This window comes from Octodon degus, unplaced genomic scaffold (genome assembly GCF_000260255.1).
Source record: "Octodon degus isolate 3935 unplaced genomic scaffold, OctDeg1.0 scaffold00045, whole genome shotgun sequence".
Classification (NCBI taxonomy): domain Eukaryota; kingdom Metazoa; phylum Chordata; class Mammalia; order Rodentia; family Octodontidae; genus Octodon; species Octodon degus.
In genome coordinates this window covers 487,876-506,984 of record NW_004524621.1, presented here as the reverse complement: position 1 = coordinate 506,984, position 19,109 = coordinate 487,876, and the positions used below count along the sequence as shown (strand labels likewise).

The 19,109-nt window shown below is 39.0% G+C and overlaps 1 protein-coding gene across 3 annotated transcripts in view; it reads right to left on the bottom strand.

Annotated features, from left to right (window-relative positions):
• Window positions 1-2,173: 2,173 nt before the first annotated feature.
• The window catches only part of Dyrk1a (dual specificity tyrosine phosphorylation regulated kinase 1A), a 164,521-nt gene continuing 147,585 nt past the window's right edge, over window positions 2,174-19,109 (bottom strand). For all 3 annotated transcript variants that reach the window (XM_023715876.1, XM_004631758.3, XM_004631759.3), the window contains exons 10-12: window positions 13,398-13,704; window positions 12,897-13,021; window positions 2,174-5,513 (exon numbers count right to left, since the gene is read on the bottom strand). In XM_023715876.1, coding sequence (XP_023571644.1) covers window positions 4,893-5,513; window positions 12,897-13,021; window positions 13,398-13,704 — 1,053 coding nt within the window. In that variant the 3' untranslated portion in view covers window positions 2,174-4,892. The remainder of the gene's footprint in view (window positions 5,514-12,896; window positions 13,022-13,397; window positions 13,705-19,109) is intronic.

The following is a 19,109-nucleotide window of genomic DNA, read 5'->3' as shown; positions in this document are numbered from 1 at the left end:
GCTGCCACCACCCCAGGGAAACCTCTCCCATAACCCCATGTGGCCTTTGGGACTCATTCTCCCCCTCTAATGGTTCCAGCTACAAAATTCAGAAACTACAGTCATTAGTAAGTGGATAGTGACAGCAAGTTTACAATAAAATAAAAACCCAAAAACCCCCAAAGGTAGCAATTTTAGAAAATTTAATTGGAAAGACAATCAAATAAACTATGGTCTTTCAAACAGCATATATGTCATAGGGTGGCAACGTGGAAAAATTGAGTGTCTTCTTAGCTATGGTAACACTCAGTGGAACATGGCCACACTGCAGGCCTCATCCTCCACTAAACTTGGCTGTGCCCCACACATTTGCCTTACCTTTTCCAACTCTCACTACAACTTCCACCACCTTTGTTCCCAACCCAGGTGTGAAGGTGTACTTTATGCACCAAGACTCCTTCCCTAGTATGCTGCACTTTCCAAAGCCAACAGGGGGTGCCACACTACATGGGAAACAGCATGGCTGGGAATCCATGGGAAACTAGAACAAACTGACCCACAGCGATTCTCATTCCACTAACTTCAACAGAGGAGCTTATGCCAAGATGAGAACATAAATAAACCTGAGGGAGTGACTACAGAGGACTGTGTGCATGAACTCGCGTGCAACCACAATGCTCAACTGGGAGGAATACTGTTGTTTCTGAACACTTGAGGGGAAAAAGAAACTGAAAGTGGAAAACCCCTTGCTTTCAGTATTTGGGTGTCATTTTTGTAAAAAGTCAAGATACATGAACACCCCTGTTCTTTACTTCTTCCCACAAGCACCAGCAATATACAACGCAGAAGACAAAAGACAAAAACGCAAAAAGTGCTGCACCACTTGTGGTAGTAACCAGGCCTGCCACAAAATGAAAGCCTCATGCTTCCAACACAGGCATGTGAAAAGTCCCTCACCCAGGGGAAAGCCGACCAACCAGCACTCACAGGATGGCTCCATGTGGGTACATTTATTTACAGAATACCGTTAGACATCAAAAAGAATCCTAGGGTTTTTTCTCTTGTTCTCTGGACTAAAAATTACTTGATGCATATTTTCATGAGAAGTCAGTCTAGCACAGACATGAGAAAGGACTCCTGTGCTACTCTGACACTAAAAGCTTTCCAACCTCTGGGCAGGAGGCAATTCAAGTAGACTTTAGAAATCAAAACAGTCTCAGTGCACCAACATAGTCACAGTGCACCAAAGTTGTGCACGGCTTTTGTCCCTTTAGTAATCTTACATTTTGAAACTTGCTTCATATGTGACATTAAGGCCAAGTCATGTTTTTGGAATAAACCACTGCGTCTATTACGTATGATCACCACTACAAAAATAGATTTAAAACATGAGCACTGCTCTTGCATTCTGAGGGCCAACAAAAGCAGAGCAATCAAAAGGTAATCAGGGAACCAACCTAGTGCTGTGTCAGCTTCACACTGATTTCTGTATTTTTCTAAAAGAACACAACGAGCTTTTGACAACACACAGGCTGGGAAGGAGTACAGTGGCAAGGATTTGGGGGCCTTATATAATTACTGCATTTAACTTTTTTAAACATGTAATTCAAATCATTAAATTAAAAAAAAGGGTTTTTCAGTCCATTGCACAAAATATGCCATTTACTAATTCTCAGACCCTAAAAAACCCTAAGAAGTTTTCCATTGTTCTACATGTGCTGAGTTCAACTTTACTAACCTGAATTTTACAGAACAAAACTTAACTATTTTAAGTTCCTTACCTGCTAAAAGCCACCTTAATATATACTTAAGCAGGTTCATTTACAAAGTAAGACTTCAGGTTAGAGCTGACTCGCTGTGGCAAGAATTCTAGGATGCATACACGCAAGTCCCTGATATACACTAGGGTCTGGGGAAAGAGGGGTGGACAGGTCCATGTGTGCTCCCTGCTTCTGTCCACGCAGCTCCAAGCCCACTACCATTCTAAACACTACCAACCAAAACACTAGCAAGAGAAATTATGTGAACAGAGTATTTAAAGAACCAATTTTAAAAATCAAGTGACGTTAAACCTCCAATTTTTACTTTCAGAGATATCTGAAGCCTAAGTTGATGTAACTCAAATATTTTCTTTCCTTTTTACACATTTGACTAGATTTATACTTGGTATACCTACCAACCTGGACCAGGTCAATTGCATAGGAAGGTTTTTACTACGTTTACATTTTTCTTCAATTAAGTTTAAAAAAGCATAGTAAAGAGTCTGAGGACAAATTATTCAACTGTTTATCATACATAAGACCGCATGACTATAATACAAAGGGGGTTTCTTTTTTCATTTAACGTTACAATATACACAGCAAGTCCGGACTAGATCTTACAATCTGAACACAGGTATTTAACCTTTTCCATGCTGTTTATGTTTACAATGCACAGAAGTCCTGTAACCAAACTGTGTAGTAAAGCACACAAAACTGGACTGTAACATAACACAGTATGCAGAAGCATTGGATTTTATGATTTTCTTTATGTAAATATTGGTTTAAAAACTGCTTTAGTTTTTTTGGTGCTTGGTAAGATGTGGCAACCAGCACAGAAAAAAATGCCCTGACTCATATAGGGTCTTAACCTTATGTTCCATATTCTTAAACAGCAGTAACTACTGAATCCCTTTTGATATTGCTATACTCAAGATGACACCCTTTATTCACTGTAAACCTTTATGAACTACTAAGTTCAAAAAATCATCCACAGGCTTGACATTTAATTACAAAATAAATATGGATCTCCTGATTAACAACAAAAAAATCTGTGGTTTATAAAAACGTATTTCCAAGTTTCCATTCACATTTACATAGTCTTAAGCCTTTCTTTCATCATTGTTTACATATAAAAACCTGCTTTTGTTCAGAAAAATTGACCTAGCCAGCCACATGGAGTTGACCCATGAAAAGTAATGTGGTGTCCTGCTGTTGTTTCAAACAGGGTTATCGGCAGAGGTAGATTACTGCTTCTTTTCTAGGCTTCTTTGATCCTGGACAGGTAAATTACACTATCTTCATTCTCCCAATTCAACCGCTCAAAAGTATCACATCCTAAAATTGGTCAATTTAAAAGGGGAACACAAATTTAGCAACTGCCAGACTGTGTTACATTAAGGCAGCATAATCTCAAAACGAGGCACCTGCTAAACTCCAGCCTGTTCATGTCAGGTCACGCCGAGAGCTCTGCTCACTCCTGCTCCTACTGTGGACCTGGTGGCGCGATCAAGGGATCAAGGTCTTGCATTCAAGTTTACAAGTAGGTTAATCAGGAATACAAGGATCAATCGCTGGCTCCATAGCTTCTGGATCCAGTGTCCCTTTACCTTCAGAAGCCTGAACACACTGAGACTGCGACAGATGTTGTAATCTGGAATTAGATGTCAATCTATTATGTTCAGTACACAGATTGCTGTAAATGTATTGGCTATGGATTCAACAACAGTTCCAGTTTTGTTTAAGCAATAGTACAGCCATAATTTTCAACTGACATTTAAAAATGGTCTAGTTACACCTTGTGTCAAAGTGCAGAACTGCTACATTATTGGTTACAGACATCTATGTGCTATAAAAACAGCTTTGGTACAATAAATTATCAAAAAAGAAAATAAATTTTTGTAAAATTCACAGCATAATTGTGAGGCAAAAAAGCAGTCACATAAAATTCTGCATTTTTAAAAATGTTCAGGATGAACAGAAGACATCTTTGTGCAGAAGAAATGGTGGAGATACCACGTGCCGAGAAAAAAGCAAAAGAAAAAGTAAAAAGCAGGAAGGGACACAGCTGTAGCTATTTCCATCAAAGCAAACCACTACTTCTGTGACCTTCAACCAATAAGAAGTCAACTTTATGACACACGCAAAGTGACCTTGCAATACCTTACAATTAGTGGGTCACAAAAGTCTATTTTAAAAGAAAGGCCTCTTGAATTACCCATTCTCTGTGTTTTCAGCATTAAGGACTGTCTGCAAAAGCATGTCCACAAGTGATTGCATCTGAAATGGTAGGCTCTTCTAATTTCGAGTCCAAATCCGTAAGGCCAAAGGTTATCCCAAAGACCACCACTCAGACCTCCCCAGGACTGGCCACAACCGACCCGTTGATTGCTTCTCAGTGCACCTTGATTAGGAGACCAGTCATGTTCCATCCTATCCTCCCGCGGCCTCTCCAACAGGAGATCCACAGGATCTCATGTAATCGCTGCTTTGCTCCTCAGGAGGTTCAGATAGGAGAGTCCTGATCCCCGCCACTTAGCATGCTCAATGTGCCTTACAAACGCCAACACAATCGTCCCTTTCACACAGCTGAAGATGATGTTTGTGTAAGCTGGAGGTCCCTCTTCCTTACAGTACTGCATTTCCGTGCCCAAGTGTGTTTAGAGGACTTAAAAAACCCAAATCCCCCCTTCACCCAAAACAAAACAAACAAAAAAAGGGGAGGCAGAAAGAAAAAAGAAAAACAAAAACCACCCTTGTGGGGCCCTTTATGCAAATTATGTGCAGTGCCTTTTTATTTTTAAAATCAGTTGGCAAATGACCAAGACCAACATCTGAACATTAACTTTTGTTGAATAGAAAGACAAAAAGCCCACTATGACTGGGAGGTGGCAAGTTAAATGGGGGAGGCAAAAAGAGGATACCTCTGAGCTATCCATGAAGATGAGTTTGGACATGGCTCTTAAAAACTTCATTGTCCCTTTGCAATCTTTTCAAGTTAAAAAAAAAAAAAAAAAAAAAAAAAAAAGCTTTGCCCTCTTGTAGCGGTTCAGTGTGTTAATCTCCTTCTGATTCAAGCAGCTTTGCACTTTGTTTTTGGAAAAAAACACCACTTCTATAAAAACACACAAGAAACAAACTCAAGTTTCAATGTAGTCACGAGCTAGCTACAGGACTCTGTTGCACACAAACTCCTGTCATGGGGGACTCTTCTCTATCAGCCCCTTGCCTCATCGTCAGATGTCCTTCAGTCATGTAATGTGCAGGACCTGTATTAGCAGAAAATTGGTATGTTGGGTGTCCAGCTATGCCAGTCTCTTGGCGGGGATTGGAGTAGACGGTCAAATTAACGTCCATAGCTCCATTCTGTCCAAAGTCCAAGGTATTAGCAGCCACTGGGCGGTTCTGGTAGGCCTGATTGCCTTGATTACCAGTAGAGGAAGAAGATGTCGAGGAAGAAGTTGTTGAGGAAGACAGAGATGTCATGGAGTGGTGACTGTGGCCAACCTCCATAGAATCCTGGGTAGAGGAGCTATTTGTTGGAGAATTGTAGACCCTTGGCCTGGTCCGGTTACCCAAGGCTTGCTGTCCGTGGTGATGGTGGTGGTGGTGGTGGTGGTGGTGGTGATGGGAACTGTTTCCATGGTGATGATGCAACGCGTTCTGCTGAGGGGCTACATGAAAGGTTGTTTCTTGAACGGGATGATTTTCAACAGTGACTTGTGTAGGAGCTTCAGTGCCTGACCAGCCAAGAGGCGCTGGAAACTGCTGACGCACCTGTAACAACATTCAAAATGATTAGAGTGCTGCCTTGGAGCTTTCATCATCAATTAGAAGATACAACACAAGCACTTAGATTCTTGGAAAAGTTTCATTAATTATGATACTTTTAATGTGTCAGGCAGTTTTAAATACAAAAAAAAAAAAAAAAAAAAAACATCAAATTATGCTCCACAGTAAAAAATATTTTACCACAAAAGTGGCAATATTTTGGAAGTTACATCCATACATCTGATCATACATTTCACTAGCCACTACCTTTCTTTGACAGCACTGTCTATGCCAGCCATTGTTAGTCAGCTATTTTCTATGAAGTGCAAATAGTATTTTGGCAGGTTCCAGAGAAGTTTCTTACATTTCCCTCCTTTCTCCATCTTTCTTGTTTCAATAAAAGATTGCTTTCCATCCAGTTGCTCAGCAATTCCTCACTCTCTCCAAGCTATCAGCAACAGTATGAAGTCTCCTCACAAGAGACCCCCAGGCATCTCATCACGCAGCCAGGGCAGTAGCTAGCGCTCAGGCTTCGACCGGTGCAATGGCCTCCAAAAAAACCTCTCTGTTCCTATTCTTGCCCATCTCCAACCCATGCTCTGAAGAGTAGCAGGAATATCCTGTTCAAACATAAATCTATCACTTCTCTGTTTCAAATCCTTAGAATTCTTAGTGCATTCAGAAAAACAAAATAATCCAAGCCTGCATAATCTGGCCAATACCTGTAGCTCCAACTTCCTCCTTTAACCACCGGATTCCAGCCATACCTGGATTCCTCCACCTGGCCAACATCTGCCAAATGCCTCAAGGCAGCTGTTCCCTTTCTACCCTGAAAGGCTCTTGTTCTAAGGTTCTAGCTGAGATGCCTTTTCTCTATCTTTCAGTTTCAGGGTCGGCCCTAAACACTCTGGCTAATGCTGCCCTGCTCCTCCATGGCAAAGGCTACTAGCTGTCCACAAAAAGTAGATTCTGCACATTCCTGAGCATCTATATGGTTGAATACTTCCCAGCCCTCAAGAGGCATGGCCATGTGTTCACTTATCAAGAGAAAAAAATTTGTCACCCACGACCTGGCACATACAATACTTTCCAACTATTTTTGAATACATGACACTATACAATGGACAACTAGGTTCTAGGGCATGGTGCAAGTATGGGACTAGATACAGATAATGGCCACATAGTTCACAAGAACACACACTCTGGGTTGTTACATAAAAAGGGGGAAAAAAGTACTTTATCCCAAATTTTGGGGTTTATGGGTCACTGGAGTTTGGCCTGCTTTAAATGACACTATCCTTTGCTATGTTGCTTTTCTTTCTATTGTACTAGTTAAGTGCAATACTTCTTCGCTACACCAGTCCTTACTTTCTTTTTGCAACTAACACTACTTCAAATTTTTATTCATTTATTCATTGTGTGTGTTTTCCTTAGGTCACTATAAGCTCTGGGAAGGCAAAGATTTTTGTCTCCATCAGCAGTTAGCATAAATCTCAGGTATTCAGTGAAGATATTCTGAGAACCAAACTTTAACTACTGAGTATAATCCAGTAGGAAAAAAAAAAATAGAGTTCTCAGAAAAGACAATATAGATTGAGCACTGCTAACCCAAAACTTTTTGAGTGGAACACTTCAGAATTTCAGGTTTCCAGACTGGAAAGACTATGCAAATATTCCAAATTTGAACAACTCTGAAATGTGAAACAATTCCAGTCCCAAACATTTTGAATGAAATTCAGCCTGTACAATAAAGGCTTCTCTTATCCAAAGCAGCTAAGTTTCAAACCCTAGTGCATACATAAAACCTTGTAAAATACTGAGCTCTAGAAATACTCTGGAAAAAAAAAAAAAAAAGTACACATCAAAATTTTTTTTTTTTTTTAAATTTTAGGGAGGGGTCTACAGGGTGTTCAGGGTCTCACTACTAGATCAGACTCGTAGTGATCTGCCTCTTTACAGCCTCCCAAGAGCTGGGATTACAGGTGTGCGCCACCAGGCCCAGCTTCCACTGCCATCTCAGTGTACCCCAGGGGTGGGGCCTGCATGCCAGGCCCAGGGATTGAACCCCCAACACCTGTACCTGCTTGCAGGCACTTTAATCCGCTGAGCTATTTGGCCGACCCTAAGAAAAGAAATTTTGTATAAATATTTTAATACTAAACTTACTGAGACATGAAATTAATACAAGTTACCTGTGGCCTTCACAATTACAAGAGGTGCTCAAAGTGGTGGCCATGAGCTTCCAGACTTTATTAGGATGAAGAATTGTTAAATATGTATACAATTTTTGGCAGACTCTGCCATCCATATAGATGATTTTTCTTATTGGCAAGGTGCTAGTTCCAGTACTTCTGTGAATGGCAATACCCACAAGTATTCAAGACCCTTACGTAAAATGGTGTGATATTTGTGCATAACTTATGTATATCCTCCCAACTAATTTAGATCATTGATCATTACTTTCTCTATTTTTTTTTTTTTTTTTTTTTTTTTTTTTTGGTACCAGGAATCAAACTCAGGAATTTAAGCTTGCCAGGCAGGCAGGCACTGTGCCACTGAGTTATATCACTGAACCTTTAGTTATTTTTTAAAACTTAAGTGCTATGTAGACAGCTACAGCTACAAAACTGTACTGTATATGAATAAGGACAAGAAAAGGTCTGGACATGTTCAACAGAGATGTAAATATCCCACCAAATATTTTTGATCTGTAGTTGGCTGAATCCATGGATATGGAATTGCAGATTTAGAGCGATGATTATCCTGTTTTATCCTCGATATATACACCTGTGGTAAAGCTTATTTATAAATGAGGCAGAGTAAGAGAATAACACCCATAACAGAACAATTATTAACAATACGATGTAGTAAAGCAATGTCAGCCAGGCATGGTGGCACATGCCTATAATCCCAGCACTCAGGAGGAGGCGGAGGCAGGAGGTCTGTTGCAAGTTCAAGATCAGCCTGAACTACCAAGTGAGCTGAAGGCCAGCGCGCTGCAGGTGAGACCCCATCTTGAAAAAGACCAAAAGAAAAAAAAAAGGAAGACGAAAAAAAAGAGAAGAGGAACAGGAGGAGGAACAGGAGGAGGAGGAAGAGGAGGAGGAAGAGGAGGAGGAAGAGGAGGAGGAGGAAGAGGAGGAGGAGGAGGAGGAGGAAGAAGAAAGAGAAGGAAAAGGAGAAGAAGGAGAAAACAAGCATAAATTATGATGCCAATGTGGTCTCTTTCCCAAAACATCTTACTGTACTTTTTACTTTGCCACTTAAAATAAAAACTTCATAGCTGCTCTCTGGGCTGGATGAACTGCTGGTATCACTACTGTTGACCTTTAGGGTCATTTTTAAATAAAATTAAGGTTACTCATACTCACCATGCATTATCATGACAGTCAATCTGAGACAGTTATTAAGCAAATACTAAGAAGCTTGTGTAGAAAGCTGGTCAAAGAGGTGATTCACACCCAGAACAGGGAAGGATGGAATCGGTCAGTATGGTGCGAGATCTCATCACACCGTGCAGAAGTGTGTGCAATTTAAAACCTACATTTCTGGAATTTTCCTCTTAGTATTTTCAGACCATAGCTGACTACAGATCAACAAAACTATGAAAAGTAAAACAACTGGTAAAGGAAGATTACTATAAAGCATTTGGACCTTGTGTGGGGTTTTGCTTTGAGTTTTGCAGTCCTGGAGGTGGAACTCGGAAGCATACACGCTAGGCAAGCACTCTGCTGCTGAGCCATACCCCAGCACTGTAATGGGTTTTCTTGTGTTCTTTTTGGTTTTCTAAGACAGGGTCTCACTTTGTATGACTGCCTGGTCTTAAACACATTAGCTCAGGCTCACCTCCAAATTTTTAGCAATCCTCCTTCCCCTGCTTCCTGCGTGCTGGGATTACAGAACTGAACCTACACTACACTGTCCAGCCCCTGTAATAGTTTTTACCATGTTCCCTTCAGCTTGAATCACCAGTAGTACATACAGGAGGAAATACAAATAGCCTGAGGGGACAGGCTTGCATGTATGACTCCACTGTGAACATATTAAACAATGGAGCTTCACAAATTCTTGGACTATAAAATCAAAGGACAATTTGGTAATATTTTTAAAAATCAAAAGTCACCTTCCTTCCTTACTACACAATTTTACTTTCAACAGCTCTCAAGCATCTGTATTAGACAACTTGCACATGTGTAAATGATGCATGTACAGTATTATTCACTACATCAACATTTCTAATAGTAATAAGAACTGGAAGTGAGTTGAACATCTATCAGTAGGGAACTACTGAGAAGGACATGATACTGCATGTGTATAGTGGGAAGCCTGAAGCAGGAGGAGTCCAAGTTCATGGCTGGACTGGAGAACTTACTGAGACCCTGTCAATAAACTTAAAGCACATGGAAATGTAGCCTGATGAAAGACTACTTACCTAGTATGCACAAAGCCCCAGGTTCAATTCCCATACTACAAAAATGAAAGGGAACGGGAGGAGACAACTAGTGAGATGACTTATGAATTATTTAAGAGATGAAGTACTGTGAAACTACAAAACAAAAAAGTTCTCTGTGTACTGATACAGTAAAAGATCCAAAATATATGCTGAACACATGTAGAAGCACATATGGCATGATAATATTTCTGTACAGAAGTTGGATAAAAAGTTAGCATTTGTATGTATACACATAAAAAAATCTCCAAAAAAGGATAGAAAGAATATACAATAGTTTTATTAGAAACAGGTGGTTAATGGACATGGACTTTTCCTAAATTTCCTTTTATATTTTACTTGTGTTTAACCACATAATTATTCAAAAATCGGTCACTCACACTTGTAAACCAAGCTGCTTGCAAGGATGAAGTAAAAGAACTATAAATTTGAGGCCAGGCTATGAAACACAGCAAGAACCAGGCCCCTCTACCCCCAAAAATAAATAAAGCAAAATACTGACATCTGTCAAATATAGGCAAGAGATACATAGGATGTAGCTGTCACGTTATTCTGAGTAGGTGGATAGTATTCATAGCTGTCATGTTATTCTGAGTAGGTAGATATTATTTAATCTATCTAGAAGAGAAGATGCCAGGAAACCTTAAAAAATTGGGGATACCATGTTGTGTAGTGACTGATTTTTGGTACTAGCAACTGAACCTTGGGCCTTCACACAGAGATACATATCCTGGGCGTCACTAAACTGCTTGGTGTGCACTTGAACTTGTGGAGCAAGTATCTTTGCCACCTACAGTGCTGGGCTTACAGGAGTGTGCCACTGTGTCCACTGGAAGTAGTAACATTGAAGAGGCAAAGTATCAACAGTAATTACTGAGCAAAAATGAGAGGAAAAAGTATTCCACGATGAGAAATTGGAATGTAAGAAAGACAGGACAGTTGGTATTTTAAAAAATCAGTATGGGCAGAGAATAAAGATGGGCCTGGGAAGAGCCAGACTGTGAAAATCAGCACCACTTTGGTGAACAAATCTGGCTTTTGTTTAAGGTTTAAGAGGAAGTCAAACACTGTTTTTTTGGTTGCAGTTTTTGGCAGAACCGGGGATTGTGCTCAGGCCCTTGTGCTTGCCAGGCCGGCACTTATTCTACTGAGCCTTCTCCCCGCCCTCAAACACTGGTTTAAAGTAGTGAAAAATCGTAAGACCAGACTGTTTCAAGGTCAAGTTCATGTGGCTGCAAAGAGGAGCACAGTACTGGCCAGGAAGTGAATGGGACCCAGAGGGAAAGTCAGGATGCCCCTCCTGAGACAGCGTAGGGATGGCTGCAGCGAGAGAAGCAGGTACCCAAGTCAGTGTGGGAGAGGAGGGAGGATCCAAGAGGTTAACTTAAAATCCTAGTGCCCACATGCATGACTAAAAAACAGGTAAGTTTAGGGCATTTTTACAAAGCACAGGTAACAGCAGGAAAGTTGGACTGGAGATGAAAATGAGGACACCAGCTTATGTGATGTATGTACAGTGTCAGGTGGGAACTTGCAAAGTGGTACATTCAGCACGTGATTCCAAACAATGGCCATGGGGCTCAAGTGTGAAGTCTGACTCGGAAAGAGTCAGGAAGGCTTGCAATAGAGATGGTGAGTGCAGCCCCTGGAAAGCATGGATGAAACCCCCTAGGAAGTGTGACCCTTGAGAAAAGGTGGGATACATGGCACTTAGAAGCACTCTGTTTTCACCGTGGACAGAGTGGGGGAACAGGATGAAAATAGGCACACACTGGCAAGGCCATGCACTTGTTCTATGATTTAAATTGAAGGAAGTTTCCATCTGAAGACTCTTTACAGAGTGGGAGTGGGCAGAAACAGAGAAGCCAAAGCTTCTGCAAAGAACAGAAAAGTTTGGAACAACTAAAGACAATGCAAGAGAGGAGACTAATTGAGAAACATGGAAGACTGCCACCAGGGCTGGCAAATAGTAACTGATGGTAGCAGTTACATGTGAGATCTCCTCCACAGCACTGAGTATGAATGAGGAGGGTTACTACTAACCAACATCCCCAAACGAGAACAATACTCACATCAGTCTTGCTTTCTCATCATACGACCAGCACTGGTATGCCCTAATGTTAATTTACAAAGATATCAAATATTTTTACAACTACCACCCACTTCACCTCTGTAAAAATTACTTAAATAGAGCCTCTCTTTAACAGGCTTACCTAAAACCAAAAGCAAAATAAAATGAGGGGGAACACCTCCCCCCCAACTCCCTAAAAGCAAGACCTGAACAGACTCAGAAGGCAAAACTGTGAATATTACAAGACCAGGTCAGGCAGTCAAAAAACGCAAGCCTTTTCTTTTCTTTCTTTTAAGACAGAGTTTCATTATCTTGCCCAGGGAAGTGTGAGGACACTCTGGGCAACATACTGAGACTCTGAAACAGAACAAAGAATGGCTACTATTTAGTGGGTGTGTAGTATTCACTGTTTCAAACACCCCCAAGTTTACCTCGCTGACCACAGTGGCATCTGAATCTCACAGTCCTGGTCCCCGATCTAAGTGGGAACTGAGACTGTACAGTCTAAGCAGCTTCTTCTGGATTACTAGTATTCTGCCTCCACAGGCTATTAGTACTCATCATTCTAGTTTCTGAATCTTTTCATAGTTTGATTTTTAGCCTTCCTGGTTTTTGTTTTGTTTTGCCTCAGCCTCCTGAATAGCTGATATTAGAAGTGTATGCTACCATGCCTGGCTTAAATGTTAGCCATTTCTGATCAAGGAAGGGAAACTTACTGGAAGGTACTTCCATGTCTAGAAAGAGGTGGTATTTTCTCAGAAATGAGGACCTGTGAGTCTTCAAAATAAACGACATGCTAGCTCAAAGGCACCCCTGGTATCCAATCCTAAAACTAGGCAGGACAGTGCCACAGCACTGTGTGACTCACCTGGGGACTGTGTGTCTCACAGTCCATGGCCTGGACAGCAGCCGTGAAGTGCCCGCCGCTGTGCCGATGCTGGTGTGTGGGGTCTGACCTGGCTCTCCCACTGTTGCTCGTTCCAGACGATCCACCTAAAATAGCACAACACATTATAACGTGGAGTTTAAAACTGTCCAAATTGACATTCAAAAGCTATATATTAAAAGGATATTATAAAAAAAACAATATTAATATAACGTATATCACCAAGTCAGTAAATACTCCAAAATTAAGTTCTCTTGCAACAACCACTTTTATAACAAATTCATGTATGTGAACAAATACTACTGTAAATTATACACGCACAATTAAATGGTGTGGAGTTTTGGAGAGAATACTACAAACCACAAACCACAGATTTAAGTAAAATAATTCTTTCCTACTTTCTCGACACATTTTATAAACACTCTAGAAGAATCTAGCTTGGTATAGAAACTGCTAAGTCTAACCCCACTCTGTGGCACAGACCTGAGCTGGATGATGTACTGGAGGTGGTGCCCGAAGACTGGGACTGCTCCATGGCAGGGCTCGTAGAGACACTGTTACTCGTATTTGTACCTTCATCGGCTGTTTTCTTGAAAAAACTGTGCTGTAGGGCATAATAAGGTTGAATCCGAGATTTGGGGTCATAATCTAGCATCCTTAAAATGAGGTCTTTGAACTTCAAGTAGTCAGCTACTGTATGACCCGACTCCCCAGCACGCCGGCCACCAGGTCCTCCTGTTTCCACTCCAAGAATATTATGAAGTTTACGGGTTCCTGGTGGTTTGTACTCCTGTAAGGAAAGAAAACAAAGGCTTTTTCTAAATTTGATGCAATATGTGAGTTTACACAACTGAACTTCAAATATGTCTAAAACTGGTTGAGGCCTTTATCAAGAAGGACATTTTAAGTTTAGTTAGATCTACCATTTCATCTATTTCTATTTTGGCAGGTTGGTTAGTCTGTTTCATTTGGGGTGGTACTGGGAACTAAACCCAGAGCTTTGTGCTGCTACTGAGCTACCCCCCAGTACAGCTCCACCTAGATTTTTATTTTATTTTTTAAAAGTTATAGAAGCAAGCAAGCAAACAAAACAAAACAATGACATGCAACAGAGGCTTGCAAAGCTGCAAATGTTTCCTATTCCTTCTCCAGCAGGTGCTGCCACCACCTTATTCCACTCCTGTGCTTAAGACTTGCTGCACGGTCTAAATGTGGTTCTGTAATGCTGCAACCTTTACTCCAAGTGTGTTGTAAGCAGAGGTATGGGCCTAACCTCCTGCTCATAGAAGATAAAATTAGAAAGTAAATTATGCCATCCTTTAGAAGAATGTTCAGGGGCTGGAGTGATGGCTCAGTAGAATAAGCGCTTGCCTAGAAGAGCCTGAGTTCAATCCCCGGTTCCGCAAAAAAAAAAAACCATGGCTAGGGAGATAGCTCAATAGGACAAGTGCTTGCCTGGCAAGTGCAAAAGCCTGAGTTCAATCCCCGGTTCCACAAAAAAAAAAAAAAAAAACACTAGAAGAATGTTCATTAATAAATTGTTTTCACATGTAGAGATTTCCTAAAAAAAAATTATTTAAATCAGACAACAGTATAACTCTTAAAATCGCTACAAAGTTAATGAGCACAACAGCATCACTGGACATTTGCTTCTATTTACAATACAGAAATTGAGTTGACTGCTCCCACATAGCCAGACAAGTCACAGTATCATTGCTTTTTCAAAATTCAACAGAGAACTGTGGGTCCAAAGAAGCCAAAATTAACTGAATTCCATTGGAGAAAAAAAAAAAAAAGGCTTTTGCAGGAGAGAATAAGGGTGGAGCAACACAGGCAAGGAGAATCTCAGATGTGGGAAGAAAGCCTTGTGGGCCCAGAAGTTAGATTTGGGGCTGCTGGTCGACTAGTACTGTCACAGCACCCTGGAGTCTCCTGGGGTCTGGGACACACACGCTGCTTAAAGGAACATCCTCAGAGAATGGTGAACAGAATCTAGGTCAAAGCCCAGATTCAGCTAAAGTACAAATGAGACCAACTCAGCCCCATTCTAATGGCGAATAGAATGTGAGGATGCTTGTTTCTGGTAGGAAAGATGATATATTTCCATCTCAACTATGCCTAAATACAAAAAGGTTGGCATATATTAAAAATTATAGCCACCAAAAACAGAACAAAGAATTCCATAATCAAGTTTTTAAAAAAAAGTTAGCAAAAGATTCATATTAGTAAATGACTCTGATGTGGAAACTAGCAGGCAAGTATTTTTTAATGACTAATAAATAGTTTAAAAAATTTAGTCACAAGTTATGCAACAAGCAAGACTAGATGGGGAATTCTAGAAGAAACAAAATGTTTTAATTAAGGACAAACAGAAAAGCTAGAACTGAAAAGTACCAGAAGTAAAGAAGCCACTCATTGAGTTTAAAGGTAAATTGGACTCAGGAAAAAGGGAGAAAAAATTAGTGATGTAGAAAAGATTAGAAACTATCCAAACTCAAAATGCAAAACTACACTGAATGAACAAAGCAAATCTAACTGTGGATAACTCTAAGACCATCTATGGTACTAACAGAACTGGAGAACGTGAAGAGGCAAGACCAAACACAAGGACCTGAAGACTAACAGCTAAGAGAAGACATCATCAACCAATAGATTCAAGAGTTGACAATGGCTAAGGGAAATACAAGAAAACCATACAGCCTAAATGGATGATAAAAAAAAACCCAGATATAAAGAAAACATTAAACTCAGCTAGGCCAGAGAAGGAAACAATTCTAGGAATAACCACTGCTTCTCTTCACAGTGTCATCCAGAAAATGACATCATAACCTCTTTTTGTTTCACACATACACAAAAGGCTAATATATAATTCTATGTCCATAGAAAATATGTTCTAGAAAATATAAAATTGAATAAAGGTATTTTCAGATAATTGTTTCACTTGTCAGAAGTCATCCACTGAAAAATAAAAAGGAAGTTCGTTAAGCTAAAGGAATATAACAGCAAGTAGAAGCCAAACCTGTAGAAAGGGAGAATTACATTTAAACATCTTTATATTTAAATATATCGCAAGACATTAATGTTTCATGCAGATATAACCCACTCCCTAAGAAAACTTCTCAAGCAACTAATGGGAGAACAGACAAATCCAAATTTATTCCCAAAGGTTAATATTCCTAGTCATTAACAGAAAAAATATACACGCAAAACCAAAGGTATAGAGAGCAAGGGTACATAAGATATGAAGAAAAATATCACATTATTTGACCTATTTATTGATATTTATAGAATAGAGCAAACAAACACAAAATATACTTTTTATTAGATGTACATGAAATAGTGACCAAGGCAGACTCGCATACTGGACGATAAACAAGTCTCAGAGAAATTCAAAGGGGTGAGATAATATTTTGTGATCACAGTGGCATTGAATCAGTAAGACGTCTAGAAAATTTTCAAATATTGTGAAATAATAACACAACTCTAAATAGTTACAGATTCAAGAAGAAATCACAAGAGAAACTAAATATACTTCAAAAAGAACTACAGTTAAAACATATCAAAGATTGTACAATGCACCCAAAGCAGGGATTAAGGGAAATTTATGTCATAAGTGCTGGGCAATTAAAAATTTTTCAAATTAATAATCTAAGCTTGCACTCTTAAGAAGCTAAAAAACAGCAAATTCAAACCCAAAGTAAAAGAAAGACACAAAAAAGAACAAATATCAACAGAATAGAAACTAGACTACAAATTAGGCAGAGGAAATCAAACTCAAAAGCTGATTGCCTGAAAAAGAATTACAAACTTGATAAAACCCCAGTAAGACTATCTGGGGGAAGGCAGGGGGCACAGCATGATTCACAATGACAATCAAGAATAAAAGAGTGACTATCATTACAGATCTTATAGAAACGTTGTGGATAATTTTATGCTAATAAATTCAACAATGTAGGTGAGAGGTTTCTTGATATACACAACTTTTCAAAAATAACTCAAAAGGAAAAATTCACAACTGGATAACCATATTTGTATTTTTAAAAAAATGAATTATAGTTATCTTTTAACAGAAAATGTAAGGTTTTGATGGTTTCATGAATGAACTCTATTAAAACATTTACAACAGAAATAATGCCAATCTTCACAAATTCTTTCAGAAAAAATCTAGAAATACTTAAATAGGGTTTATGAGGTTAGCATAATTCTGAAGCACAGAAATAAAAATTCCTTACTAATATTAATAGACTAGCAAATTAAACCCAGCAATACATGAGGCTAGTGTAGTCAGGCCAATTGTTCATTATTAATTATGATGTAACATTCCAAAAAGTTAACATATATTTCACTACACAACAAAAGAAAAACCATTTAAGTATCTCTGTAAATGCAGAAAAGGCATATGGCAAGATTTGAAGTCCATTCATTAAAATTTCTCAAACTATAGACACAAAAAGAACCTAAATCTGATAAAGGCTTGATCTACAGAAAATTGTGTAAACAATGTCATTCTTAATGATGAATACTGCATGTGTTTCCCACAATACTGAGAACATGGAAAGATGTGCTCACCACTGCTATTCAACACAAAGAAAACCTAACTCATACAATAAATACAAACAAAAAAAGCATTCAAGAATAAAATTATCTATATCCACAGGTTATGATCGTTGAAACAAACAAACAAACAAACAAAAAAAAATCCAAACCCTATAGAATGACAAATGATATTAGACCAACAGGTGAGTCTTGCAAGGTCTTAGAACACAAAGTTAACATATAAATTCAACTATGTTTCCATAAATTGTCAATGAAAATGTAGGAGATATTTTTAAAAACAGTGTACTAATGTACCAAAAAGGGCTGGCCAAATAGCTCAGCAGATTAAAGCACCTGCAAGCAAGTGCAGGGGCCAGGGTTTGATTCCTGGGCATGCCATGCTGGCCCCGCTCCCAGGGCACACTGAGACTGCAATTGAGACTGGGCAGGGTGGCATACACGCTTGTAATCCTAGCTCTTGGGAGGCTATAAACAGGCAAATAATTAGGAGTCCAATCTAGTAGTGAGACCCTGAGCAACCTTTAGACCCTTCCCTAAAATACTAAATAAGTAGATAAAAATAAAAAATATACCAAAGGGTCAGGGATATAGCTCAGTGGCATAAGTGCATACCCAGCAAGCACAAGGCCCTAAGTTCAATCCCTGGTATCTAATAATAATAATAATAATAATAATAATAATAATAGAAAAAGTAAAAATTTGCCAAAAAAATTTAAACAATGAACAAAATGCATACATTCAAACTATAAAAATGAGAGAAAACACTTTAAGTGGAGCAATAACTCATGTTTACAGATTAAAAGACTTGTTATTAGGATGCCCATCTACTAGAATGGAAGCTCAAAGAAACCATAAAAAATTCTAGGAGGATTTTTTTATATCAATGTGCTGTGTCTTGAAATGTGTATGTAAACAAAACATTTAAAATATTAAAATAACCTTCAAATAGAAAAGAGCTACCACTTAAAAAAAGACTATAGTATATCACCACTGTAGTACTTAAGGATAGGAAGACAAAAAAGAATATAGTCCATTTTGGAAACAAACTAGGTGACTCTGTTTTGTGCAAAAATTGCCAAGCCAGACCAATATGAAAAGTTTACTTTTTAACAAAAGATGCTAACTTTTAACATCATTATCTTATTTCATGCCTAAAATTAATTTGAGGCAGATCACAGAATCTTAGCCACAAAAGTTAAAGGAAGTATAAAAGAATATCATCAAAACATGGGAACAGAAAAGATTTCTTAAGATCTAGTTTTTAAATAGTTAAGAGAGATTATATGTCCTGCTCCCCAAAAGATGCTATAATCAGAAAAGGAGTAAGTGTGGGAAAAAATATCAACATGTATGTGACAAAGAACTGGTATATGTAAAGAACTACTACTCAATAACAAATGAAATTAGAAAGAGGTGTCATAAAAGAAGATACATGCACAGCTAATAAACATAAAAAAGGTGGCATCATTAGTCTTGGGGAAATACCAAACAAACCACTGTTTATAGCCACTAGAATGGCTAAAATCCAAAAGATCAACTATGCCAACCACATCATCTCATGGAAATATCAAATGATTTTTTAAAAAAGGACAAAATGGAAACAAAGCTTTTGTAAATAAGGAGGGGAAGAAAGGCTGA